The sequence below is a fragment of the Peromyscus leucopus genome, chromosome 15 (assembly GCF_004664715.2).
Source record: "Peromyscus leucopus breed LL Stock chromosome 15, UCI_PerLeu_2.1, whole genome shotgun sequence".
Classification (NCBI taxonomy): Eukaryota; Metazoa; Chordata; class Mammalia; order Rodentia; family Cricetidae; genus Peromyscus; species Peromyscus leucopus.
This window is the reverse complement of record NC_051076.1, coordinates 38,981,496-38,994,570: the sequence shown is the minus strand read 5'-3', so window position 1 is coordinate 38,994,570 and position 13,075 is coordinate 38,981,496. Positions and strand designations below refer to the sequence as shown.

At 39.7% G+C, this 13,075-nt stretch overlaps 1 protein-coding gene across 2 annotated transcripts in view; it reads right to left on the bottom strand.

Annotated features, from left to right (window-relative positions):
- The window catches only part of Hmcn1 (hemicentin 1), a 442,116-nt gene that overhangs the window by 9,677 nt on the left and 419,364 nt on the right, over positions 1-13,075 (bottom strand). Inside the window, exons 101-104 of one of the 2 annotated variants that reach the window (XM_028874743.2) lie at positions 10,373-10,486; positions 9,301-9,426; positions 6,438-6,566; positions 2,516-2,866 (exon numbers count right to left, since the gene is read on the bottom strand). In XM_028874743.2, coding sequence (XP_028730576.1) covers positions 2,516-2,866; positions 6,438-6,566; positions 9,301-9,426; positions 10,373-10,486 — 720 coding nt within the window. The remainder of the gene's footprint in view (positions 1-2,515; positions 2,867-6,437; positions 6,567-9,300; positions 9,427-10,372; positions 10,487-13,075) is intronic. The other variant, XM_037211335.1, reaches the window with a different exon arrangement.

Here is a 13,075-nt window from a genome sequence, read left to right as displayed (position 1 = left end):
GTGACTTCTGCTTTCAGAACTGAAACAAAGTTCATTATTTCTGTTAAGCCCTGGGATCAACTGTTTAAAAACTAAAATTTGCTCAAATCTCACAGGATTCCACAGTGTCAATTTAATCCTTTTGTGACTTGTCTGTCCCAGATGGTTAATTAAGGGCAGTCTTTGTTTGTTGTAAGTTGCTTTTGTTAGATGATTCCAGAGCTGTCTGCAACCCCAGTGTGAATATCTTTATTAGCCCCAATAAAATGTTCACCATATTTTAGGAAATATCCAAGCCTCCTCATTGTCTCCTCAATAAGTAGAAAGATCCATAGGTTATTGAGTTATAAAAGCTTACTTTAGATTTTACATGACTGATACATTCATTCTGAAACAGTCCTGAACAATGTGTGCCTATCAAAGGGAGATAATTTTGATGCACACAGTACTGGTATAATACAAACATTAAGAAAGAAAAACTTTACTAGACTCAGTATGAAGGAGCTGCAGCTACAGGCCATGATGGAAAGGAGGGAATTGGGCTGATAGACTCTATATGAAGGAGCTGCAGCTACAGGCCATGATGGGAAGGAGAGAGTTGGGTTACTAGACTCTATATGATGGAGCTGCTGCTATAGGCAATGATGGGAAGGAGGAAGTTGGGTTACTAGACTCTATATGATGGAGCTGCTGCTACAGGCAATGATGGGAAGGAGGGAGTTGGGCTGATAGACTCTATATGAAGGAGCTGCAGCTACAGGCAATGATGGGAAGGAGGGAGTTGGGATGATAGACTCTATATGAAGGAGCTGCAGCTACAGGCCATGATGGGAAGGAGGGAGCTGGGTTGTTAATATGAGAACCTTTCTAAAACTACTCTTTACCTTCAGGTGTTAGAGCACAGCAATTAGTCGGTACACAATGTGAGGGCGTGGTTTAGTTTATTTACAGCATGAGCAGGAGCAACAATTTTGAGGAAAGAGAATAAAAATAGAACAGAAAAAAAAGAGTTTGTCCAAAATGAAGAAAAAGTGGGATGGTGGCTGGCGACAGAGTCCCACCAGTAAGAATAACTGTTCCGAAGACATTTGGAAAGACAGTATGAAGAGTGAAACGTTTTGACTAGTGAAGAGTCAGATCAAAACTGTAGGCATGGAGGGCTGCCAATCACTCAGAATGATGTGAAATGCAGAGAATCAGTGGCTGTGGGGTATTTTCCACATTGGACCAAATGTAGGGCATTGTTAATAAATGGATTAAAGTTTGAGCATATGCCATTGACTGTGTCTATAGTTCTGGAAAGCTCATCACAGAACAAAGTTCACATAACCATAAAAACAAATTTTAAGTACACCAGGATAACTAGAAAGAAAAACACTGGAAAAAATATGAATGCAATAACAAAGTATGAAGCTCAAATTTTCAGAGGGTCTGGAGGATATAACTAAACCCAGGCAATAGGACAATCTGGGTTCACCTGAAGTTGACCAAGGAAACATGTCAGAAAAGATAACAGGATGGAGAAGAGTGAAAAAAAAAGATGAAATAATAATAATAAAAAACAAATCAGAAGGAGAAGAAATCCTTAAAACACTAAGAAAGTTTAAATAGAAAGTGCATGCCACTAAGGATAAGCAAAGTGTAGAACACCTAAAGAGAGCTGTAAGGATGAATGGTCTGGTCCAACAGTCTGAATTTTTACAGGATTTCTCCCTTGTTTCCCTCTTTTCCTGTTGGCTTTCTTTAGTCATCTGACAAGCTAGTGGGGCCAATTGCTATTTGCTAATTCTTGATGCCTAGCTCATTGACATACAAACTGGATACCTACCGAAAGCTGAGTTAAATATATGGCAAGGGGAATATTTACAACTTGGCTGAAAATAAGGTCTCAGATTTTCTAGGGGAAATTACAGTTAATGTTTGTAAAATTGAGTTACTGGCTTTTGAGTTTAGATAAAGATACTAAGCACACATATTTTGGAGCAACGCAAACAAATCTTGCTCTGGATCACATTATCTTTCTATTCATAAACATAGAAAATAATCTAACTGAGAAATTCCATGGTGAAACTAGGGACAACAGCCAACATCCGGATGTTGGTTGTTATATAGAACAGCTGTCTGAGTCACTAACACTCTCATTTCTAAGCCACCAATTTTGCATCATACAAACCACGATCTGATCACTTCATATTATGTGACAATATGAGTATCTTCCTAAAAACTCACATTATGGACCACACTGACGTTTATGTCTACATAGGATTTAATCCAGTAACACTTTTCAAGAATAATCAGAAAGAGAAACTTAATATAACACAAAAGATTATCAGAATGCACACATGCAAATACATCGTTTATTTAGATAAAGTTTGTAGTCTCTCAGGTGCCGGCACATATGTCTTAAAACTTTGAGTCAGTCCAGACTTGAGATGAGATAGAGTTCAGTGCACCGAACACAGGTGCTATAGACATGCTTAGACTCTGGACAAGAAGTGAGCTCACAGAAAGGAAACGCAATATGGCTGACATTTACCTACACATGTGTCATGGTTTGCCTCAGAGCCTTCAGGGCAACTTTTCCTAATAGTCCTTCTAGTCCTGGAGAAAGATGCTCTGCTGTTTCTATACTCTGAGTAGGAGCTGTAGAGTTGTGAGTGCTGTCTGTAAGGCTGCCGAGGTTGATATTCACTTCTCACAGGGGAGAACCGGGCATGGTTATAGCTACTGTATTGAGTGCCATAACTCGACAGCCTCTCCAATCCAGCGCAAGATTTCCCATCCCCTAACAAATGTTGTCCTGGTGGACAGACACACTTGAAGCTGCCGGGGGTGTTGGAGCACTGATGTGCACAAGGTTTAGGTGCTTGCTCACATTCATTAATGTCTGCGCGTGTGCCATGATCCATAAAAGAGAGAGAGAGAGAAAAAAGCATATATACACACAAAACAATCAGTCTGTGAAACAAACTAAAGACATTGTATTATTCTCAACAATGGTGCCAAGGCTAATCACCTAGTTATGAATACTTAGAAAAAATCCGTGCCTCTTCCTATGCACTGTTTTGTTTCATAGGTGCACATTTTATTTAGACATCCATACTCCAGCAGGTGCCCTGGGAAGCTGGACACTAGTTCCGGGCATCCATCTTCTCTTTCTTTTACTGTTATAGCTGTAAGACCCAATGAGATATTACAGCCTTGTCCCCTTGCCTTCAAGGTAACACCAAGCTCGGATGTGCATCACTTTGGGCTACGCCAACACACGTCTTTATATGCAGTATGCAAGATTGCCATTTATGTATTTCATCTTATTTTAGGCTAGCAATACAGCAATGGATTTAACTATGGAAATACTATAATCCCCACACTCAGCTTTCTGAATTAAACTGGTCAGGGACATGCTACAATATTAAAAATGTTTCACCTTCCTTTGAGAGTAAAGATACAAAAAAAAAAAGCATGGAACCCAAATTAATGTAATTTATAATAAAACAAAAATTATTTAAATGTCTCTGTGTATGTCCTAATAAAATGATATATGCATATATCAAATTTTTTTCTCTTTTTAAAAAGATATATTTTATTCTTAATTTTTTTTCTCATGTGTATGTGTGTGTTTCTTCTGTGTGTTTGTGGGCGCCCTCAGAGGCCAGCAGAGAGTCTAGGTCCCCTGGAGGTGGAGTTGCAGGCGTTTGCTAGCTGCTTGCTGTGGGTGCTGGGAACTGAACTTGGCTCCTCTGGAAGCCTCGTAACTGCTGAGCCATCTCTCCAGCCTTTCCTTTTCCTCTTTTGACTCACAGATTCCTCAGATGTATTTCTAGCTCTCCTGGTTGGTTCGCACTGTGGGAAACACTCACGTGTTTAGATCCAGTGTTTATGAATCTATAAAGATCTGTATGCTCATTTATTATTTTCTTATGTAAGTGAGCTTCGTCTTTCCACACTGATCACGGCCTTCATAACTATATTCCCTACCCAGCGGCAGCAGGGCTCCTTGCCAAACAAAATTGCCTCACACCGCACCTCTCCTTGTCTTCCCATTACACAGTTTGGAGAAGATATAAGCTCTTTGCTCTGACCTCTGTCTTCTGCCCAGCTGTGCTCCAATAGCTGGCCCTGTGTCCATCTCTGAGCACGGCCGGTGTGGACCCATCTGCCCGGCTGTGGTCTGTTTCTCTTTAGTGCTTGTTTGAACCTCCACACACTGGCTGCCCCTTCACCCCACTCTCTGGAGTGGTGCTGCTCACCCTGGCCTGCATCATCCTCCCGCTAGCCCTGTTTGGTGTTCTTAGACTGTTAATCACCATCTGAATTTGTACTCCTATTTATCCTGGAAGTACCTTTCTCCCCATGGAAGGTAAACCCCATGAGGGCAGAGACCTGCTCTACAGTGTTTAGAGTTAATTTCCCACAACTGAGAACATCACTCAGAACAAATAATGTGCTCAATAAACTCTGCTTGAAATAAAGAAGCAGTGAGTATGGATGCCTGGGGTCAAGTCTGGTCACTAACAGTAGAAACAAAAAGTGTCCTATAGTGAACTGTGCCTTGAGGACAGAGAAACCTGGATTTAAAAGTGGAAGGAATGGCAATTCTGTTGGTCCTCAGAGGGCTGAAATTGTATGTGGAGTCTGCAGTCAGTCATCTCTACTAGTGCATCCGGTCTCCCTACAGTTAAAACTCCCAGATGCATGGATACATAACTACAAGCTTGCAGCTTTTCTGTTTTGAATTATTAATTTTGACTTAATAGTTAAGCCAAGCTCATTTTCTTCCTAGATATCAAGGGAACAAAGACACAGAATCACGTTTTACTGAGACAAAAGCTCATCATAGCTTGGAGAATTTTATAATGTTGTTTTTCTTTTTTCTTATATGTCAACAAATAAAGTGTTTCTTGGCAACTCATTCTGCAAGTTGAAAAACCACATGAAAATCAGGGATCAAAATGAAATCCTTTAATCCATCACTACAGTGGCAGGAAAACATTAGAAAAAGTTGAAAACAAAAGTAATAATTTGTTTTAAAACCTATTCTGGAAAGCAAAAATTAAAATGAACATTTTAAACTCTTCAGGGAAATGACCTTTCTTTATTCCTCAGAAGAATGTTAGATATACAACTACCGATCCATGTCCAGAACAAACTAACATTCCACTCCATACATCACTGTAACGGCTGTTCAAGAAATTCAGTGACAAGATCTAGACAGGCATTGCATGTTATAGAATATAAGCTATAATATCTAAATAGAAGAATAAAATGATGTGTTACACATTTATCCTATTAATATAATAGCTTATAAAAATGGTGCTGGCATGAACATTTGCTATATGCAAAGTACTATGCTAGGAGTAATATAAAACAGAACTAATCACTATAAATTGTTTAATAGACAAACAAGACAACCAATTTTAAAAACAGATTATAAGACCCTAAAGCATATATCAAAATCCCATTATTTAAAAGTCCATATAGTTTTTTTTTACTTCACTTAAATAGTCTGATGATGAATGACTTAATAGTTCAGCTTCTTGACTATAGGTACACAATTTTTTTAAAAGTACATGGTTACTCTGTGTGTGCGTGTGTACCCACACGTGAAAGACAGGGGGCAGGGATAAAGTGTCTACCTCTATCACTCTCTGCCATATTGCCTGAAAACTTTTAGGTTCATGGTTTTGGCTAGGCTGGCCAGTGAACCCCCAGTGTTCACCTGTTTCTGTTCCCTAATACTGAGGTTATAGGCAAACAAGGCCATGTGCAGTTGGTTTTCTTTTCTTTCTTCTTCTTAGTGTGGGTGCTGGGAATTCAAACTAAAAACCTTTCCAGGCTTGCACGAGCAAGCACTCATATCCACTGGCCCATCTTCCCAGCCCATGGTTATCTTCCTGTAGATATCTCTCACCATCTGCCTTATTCTATAGTGCATTATGACTAGAATGGAAACAAATAGGCAATTGGAAGAATTGAATGAGGTATTTTTAGTTCAGAGAATAGCATACAGTGAACATTAAATATTGTAGTCAATGTAATAATTACCAGTTCACCTAAATTGTGCTAAGGTTTTAATATCTTATGCTTAAATTTTCATACTACATATAAATATATTCTGTACTGAATAAAATGTATCTATGTAAACATTTATGTCATGTGCCTAGAGAAGTAATAAGATAATCACGAGAATCAAGTTGCCATGGCTGTTATATTGGAAGTTCACTTTGATATATATGCATTACTTAGGAAACACTCAGGAAATGGCCATAATATTACTTGAAATGCCAATATAAATTGAACTCAATGTGAAGTCTCTGAGGTAGTAACCAGACTATGTTACAACTTACTAGCCTACTTATACATCTACTAGGTGTAGCAATAGAGCATGACCATACATGTCATTGCCACGTAACCCTACCAGCAGTTGAATTACTCTGGATGGGTTTTTGTTAACTTACCAATACAAGGTCTTCCAACTCCTTGGGACCGATAACCTCTTGGGCATGCACACCGGTAGCTGCCTCTCATGTTCTCACATATTTGGTTATATCTGCACTGATGGGTCCCGTCTTTGCACTCATCGATGTCTACAGACAGGGAGGCAATAAAAAGCAGTATTTCCTCAAACCTGGAGTCATCATACTTAGAATTCACATTCTGCTGATTGTCAAAGGTCATGCTTCTCACTATGTTGTTGAGATTATATTAAATTCGGATTTAGGACTCGGGAGTCAGGAAACCAGGGTTCAGCTCTCAGCACTGCCACTATTAACTGGCCCTCCCCACTCCCTTGCTTCCCACTGTGGGAAGAGTTTTGTTCTTTGTTTTTGATTTTGCTTCTTCTGTGTACTTCGATTCCTTTGGCCCTCTTATTTGTCCCAAAGGTCATTGTGTAGGCAGATTTGGAGCCATGGTGCTACATGGCTGCTGACCCCCAGTTCCACAGCTGCAGCTGCCAGCTGGACATCTCCACGTCCTCTCTGAACTGCACTGCATAGGCAGCATGCCCACTTTTACCCTTACTCTCTTTCTTATAGCAACAGCACTCCTGCGAAGTCAACCCTGGCTGCTAGTATCAGAGTCATCTTTAAGTTACTTTTGCAGCTGGGTAGTTTTGTAACCTTCCACTGAAGCCATAGATGTCTCCATTTACATTCTCACTGAGCCAGATTTCTGCTGTCCCTTCTTACTCTGATATTTCAGTTCATGTCATTTCTAATTATCTTAGACCTAATTATAGAGTCAATATTCCTATAAACAAACACTGCTGGATGCTAAGGTATGCGATGCTCAGTACAGGCTGCTACTCCACTGAAGGAAAATAGTTAGCTATATGCATAGTGTTAGAGCTACAAAGTGTTTGAAAGGTGATAGTCCAGTACTCGCCCCTAGAAGTTCCTAGGTATACAAACCCTTCATGTACCTCAATTATCAACAAGTGGTCAGTATTCCACATCTAGCTATTTCTTCTGAACACAGGGCTTTCTTGTCTTCCCTTTCCTACCGTCAGCACAAGTTAACAGTCCAGTCAACTTAAATTTAAATGTGCTCACTTCCACCATGCTTTTGATAGTCTTACATATGATCGCTTGATTGCTGTCTTGGTCGCTGCTCAATTTTATTTGCATCTTTTATGGTGTTTTCATCCCCCCACCTAGTTTTGATAGGAGAGTAAGCCGAATTAATGCTCTGTTTTTATTTATTATTACATTTACTTATTGTGTGTGCGGAGGGAACTCACATGCCACCACACACGTGGAAGTCTGACAGATCTGTCCTTCCACAGTGTGGGTCCCAGGGACTGAATTCAAGTGGTCTGGCTTGGCTACAGGAGTCTTTACCTGCTGATTTATCTTTTTTTTTTTTAATTTTTTAAAAGGATTCGTTTATTTTTTTTTAATTTAATTTAATTTTATTTTACAATACTATTCAGTTCTACATAATAGCCACAGATTCCCTTGTTCTCTCCCTTTCTGCCCCCCTCCCCTTCCCCCCAGCCCACTCCCCATTCCCACCTCTTCCAGATCAAGGCCTCCCCCAGAACTGGGATCGGTGACCTGATAGACTCAGTCCAGGCAAGTCCAGTCCTCTCCTCCCAGATTGAGCCAAGCGTCCCTGCATAAGTCTCAGGTTTCAAACAGCTAACTCATGCAATGAGCCCAGGACCTGGTACCACTGCCTAGATGCCTCCCAAACAGATCAAGCCAATTGACTGTCTCACCTATTCAGAGGGCCTGATCCAGTTGGGGGCCCCTCAGCCTTTGGTTCATAGTTCATGTGTTTCCATTCATTTGGTTATTTGTCCCTGTGCTTTATCCAACCTTGGTTTCAACAATTCTCACTCATATAAACCCTCCTCTTTCTCACTAATTAGACTCCCAGCACTCCACCTGGGGCCTAGCCTTGGATGTCTGCATCCAGATTCCTCAGTCCTTGGATGGGGTTTATGGCACAACTATTAGGGTGTTTGGCCATCCCATCACCAGAGTAGGTCAGTCCCGGCTGTCTCTCGACCATTGCCAGCAGTCTTTTGTGGGGGTATCTTTGTGTATTTCTGTGGGCCTCTTTAGCTCTTTGTTTCTTCCTTTTCTCATGTGGTCTTCATTTACCATGGTCTCCTATTCCTTGTTCTCCCTCTCTTTTCTTGATCCAGCTAGGATCTCCGCTCTCTTTCCCTCGACCCTCGCCCTTGATCTATCTTACTCACCCACTCTGTTTTTATTAATTGCTGCAGTTTTTAGATCTACTAGTTCATGTAGGCTGGTACAGAATAGATAAACAAAGAATAAAGTTAGAAGAAATATAACTTATTTTATATTCTAAGTTGCAAATTGATGACATCTGGTGACTTTGTAAGCTGTTACGGAATAGATGACAAGGAATAAAGTTGAGGTAAATAGAATTTATTTGTTTTCTTCTCCTTGATTTAATATTTAAAGTAGTTCTAGAATAATTATATTTTAAATAAGTCTATAAATAAGCTTTTTCTTGACTTTGCTGTGAAGTTCTAAGCAGATATGCTAAATTTCAAGTTAGAAATGGCATGAGTTAATGCTAATCTATGTAGATATTAAACTTTGTAAAAAAATGTTTGATGGACAGGAGCTCAAATGGTCCTAAGTCTGCATAAGGGGCTTCCATCTCCTTATACTCCATGATGTTGAGATTCTAAAGCTCAAGCATGCCAGGACTTAGAGGAACTAGTGGAAAAGGATTTTCTTGTTAACTCAGTTTCCGTCATCACCTTATTCTGGAATAGATACCTTCCTTAGCTTGTTGGTGTTAAAGAGTTCTCAGTCAGGGAAAGAGCATGGCACTCACCAATGCAGGTCCCGTTTTCAGCCTTGGTCATTCCATTTGGACAAAGATCAATGCACTTAAAGCCACCTCGGGTGTTCTTACAGTGTTGGTCTAGTCTGCACACATTCTGTCTACATTCGTTCACATCTCGACAAAAGAACAAAGGTGATACAGATGAGGTAAATGATTAATTCCACTTCTCTAGAGAAAATAATCCTTAGGATTTTAAGGTAATTATAAATCAATATACATGTGTATAACATAATTGCTGCATATGATAAAAGTGCTTAAGTCTAACAAGGTACATTAATTTATTTTACTTTAAATCAGAATGAGAAAGTATTATTTCATAGAGTTGGTAGCCATACTTATATATGATATAAACTTAATGTGTATACATACATACATTATCCATGTATATATAAACTTAATGTGTATACATATATATGCATATATTTGCACACACATATATGAATGTAATATATATATATATATATATATATATATATATATATATATATATAATGTTGTAAGACCCTAGTGGTTTTATCATTCAAGTATGGAGCAGGGAATCTATAAAATGTCACTTGATTATGCTTTTTGTTCAGATTACAAGCATGGGCATAGCTCGGTACTTGAATAAGTAAGCATGTACGTTTAGATAATTCAGCACTGAAAAATTAGAGAAGTCTGGAGAGGTGGCTCAGTGGGTAAGAATGCTTGATACACAAACATAAGGATTGGGGTTTGAATTTCCAGAACCCATGTAAGAACCTGGGTGTGGCTGCATGTGAACCCATAACCTCAGTGCCATAGGAAGGTAGAGTTAGGAGAATGGCTGGGGCTTGCTGGCTGCCTGGTCTAGCTGAAAAACAGTGAACTTCAGTTTCAGTGGGAGATGCTGTCTCAAAGGAATAAGCTGGAGAGTGACAGGCCAGGTCATTGATGTCCTCCTCTAGACTGTGCACACGTGCATACAAGCTCTCTCTTTCTCTCTCTCTCTCTCTCCCTCTCTCTCTCTCTCTCTCTTTCTCTCTCTCTCTTTCTGAGTTACATCAATATAATCACTGTGAATTCAAAGTAAGCATCTTACCGATGCATTTTCTGCCTTTGAGTTGATAGCCAGCTTCACATCCACACTGGAAACTCCCTATGACATTGAAGCAGCGTTGGTGACAGGGATTGGATTCCTGACATTCATTAATATCTGTCAAATAAGATCAAACTTTCGGTAGATGTTGCTAGGAAAGCTGAGGACATTCATTCCAAACATTTAATCATTTACCAATCTTGATGATGATCATGGTTAAGACCCCAGACTAACCTGATACATGCAGTCTCGTAGTCTCTGCTACACAATTAATACAATCAGCTGCCGGAAAGGGCTTCTTCCTCCAATACTTCTAAACATAGATGTTTACTAATGGTTCAGAACTCTGTTGGTTAAATTCTGGCTTGCTTTAAGTATTTTATTGTGTGGCCCCCACCCGTTTCTGGGAATTTTAAGCTCTGGAATTCTGTTGAAAGACTGGAATGAAGATAGAAGAAAAGAAAACAAAGCAAACTGACAGGAAGCTGGAAGGTCCGTTGCAAGTGGCCTTATTTCTCTGCCCTGGTTGCTACTCTCCTGATGAGCCTATCGTGTTGTGTCTGACTTAGCAACCTCAGCAGCTCTCCTCTCCTCTCTGCGGTCACTGCCAAACTCGTCCCAACATGACCTGGTTCACAGTGTAAAGAGGAGGAGGAGGAGGATGCGAAGCCTTGGTACCTTCCCTTCTCTACCTTACTCAGTGCCGGGGGGGGGGGAGACAGACAGACAGAGACAGAGACAGAGAGAGAGAGAGAGAGAGAGAGAGAGAGAGAGAGAGAGAGAGAGAGCACCTTCTCTTTTCTCATCAACACGGGCACTGTAGCCCATCAGTTGATCACTCCTCTTGTGTAGGTTTGAAGTCCATCTTTCTCTTTAGTCCTAGGCATAGTCAAGCCTCGTCCCTCTCCTAGGTCGTATATACTTCAATCTCCTTTCTCCTCTCTGTTGTTCTAATACAAATCCTTCAAAAGAACAATTGCCATATTTAGGCTCTTTGTTCTAAAAATTGAGACTGTCACTGTCCCTTACTTACTCCCTCCACTTGAGATCTTCTAATTTAGCTCTCGAAAGGCATAGTGTATTAACTCATATAAGTTCATGTACATAATCAAATACTTGAAGATTCTCTTCTTGGTATATTTCTTGCCTTTCCTTTTCTTTGTTTGCATGGGCCCTCATCTCTTTTCACATTGCTTGCCAGAAAAGGCAAATGCCATTAACAACCAGAAATGAATAACATATTGCTTCTATGTGCATACCTATATATTGACTTTCTTTTTCTTTACTTATTCTTTGTTTTCTAATCACATTGTTTTATACAAGTTATACACGATTTTTTTATAGCTTGATTTTTTCTCGTTCCTGCACAATGGCTGATGGTATAGAGGAATCATCCCCTTCTCTTCCTACTATTTAGTTTGGGATCTACTCTTTTTGACTCTGTGAAAAATCCTGACATCAGTGTTGTCAGTTATTGCCAAAATTTTGAATCAACCATGGTGTCATTTAGTAGGTGAAAAATAAAAAAGTGTGAAACATTCATATGGTGGTATATGACTTGGCCCTAAAAGAAATGTACTGTGAAGCCATGCAAAGAGTCACAAAGGACCTTAATTACTAAGCAAAAGAAGAGAAGCCTGTCTCCAAGGCTGTAGACTGAAGAATTCTGGCATACATTGTTATATACATTTGAGACAAGGAAACACTGTGGAGACATTAAATATATCAGGGTTGCAGAGACAGAGATGGACACATGGGAATCAGCGTGTTTTTAGGATCATGAAACTATCATACCAGTATAAATCTGTGCAAACACATAGAATGTCCAACACTGAGAGTGAGTGCTAATGTGCAGGGTGGCCTCTGGTGGTGTCTCAATGCGGCTCATCAAAATGAAACAAAGGCAACACAGGCAGCAGGAAGCTGATAGTGGAGGGGATTCGGATATGTGAAGAGGGTGTCAGGAAATATGTGAAACTCTACTTTCTGGTAATTGAAAAAGATTTATTTTAATTTTTAATTATGTTTATGAGTGTATGTCTGCATGTGGTACATGCATGTGAATGCATGTAGAGGCCAGAAACATCTGATTCCCCTGGAGCTGGGCTTTGGGAGGTTGTGAGTGGCCCTTCATTGGTGCTGGGAACCAAACTCAGATCTTCTGAAAGAGCAATAGATATTTTCAACAGCGGGATCATCTCTCTATCCCTTTTGCTAAATTTTGATTTCAAATTCACACTGATTTAAAAACAAAATCTCTATTAAAATAATATAATAATGAACATCCTAGTCTACACTGAGTCTTCTACTTTGGAACAGATACTATTAGATTGTGTTGTATGATCTGCCTTCTCAAATGGTAATAAGCAAATGGTATTCAAAACTACTGCGCTAAAAACATTATAAACAGCTATGAAATATCATATATCCATAAGAACTTGTCAAACAACTCCAGTTTTGAAACATCCAAGCTGTGGCTATCCATATTTAAGTTCTTCTGAGAGAGCAGAGGCCCATTAGCTTTATAGGTCCCAATTCTTTCCCTTTTATATGGCATCTGTCCCTTTAAACGATTCAGAAAGTCTAAACTTTGGTATCAGAAGGCTGGCTCGATGGATAAAGGGCTTGCCATAAGCATGAGGACTGGAGTTTGGATCTTCACACTCACATGAAAGTCAGGTGAGTGTGGCATGGGTGGGTGTGGCA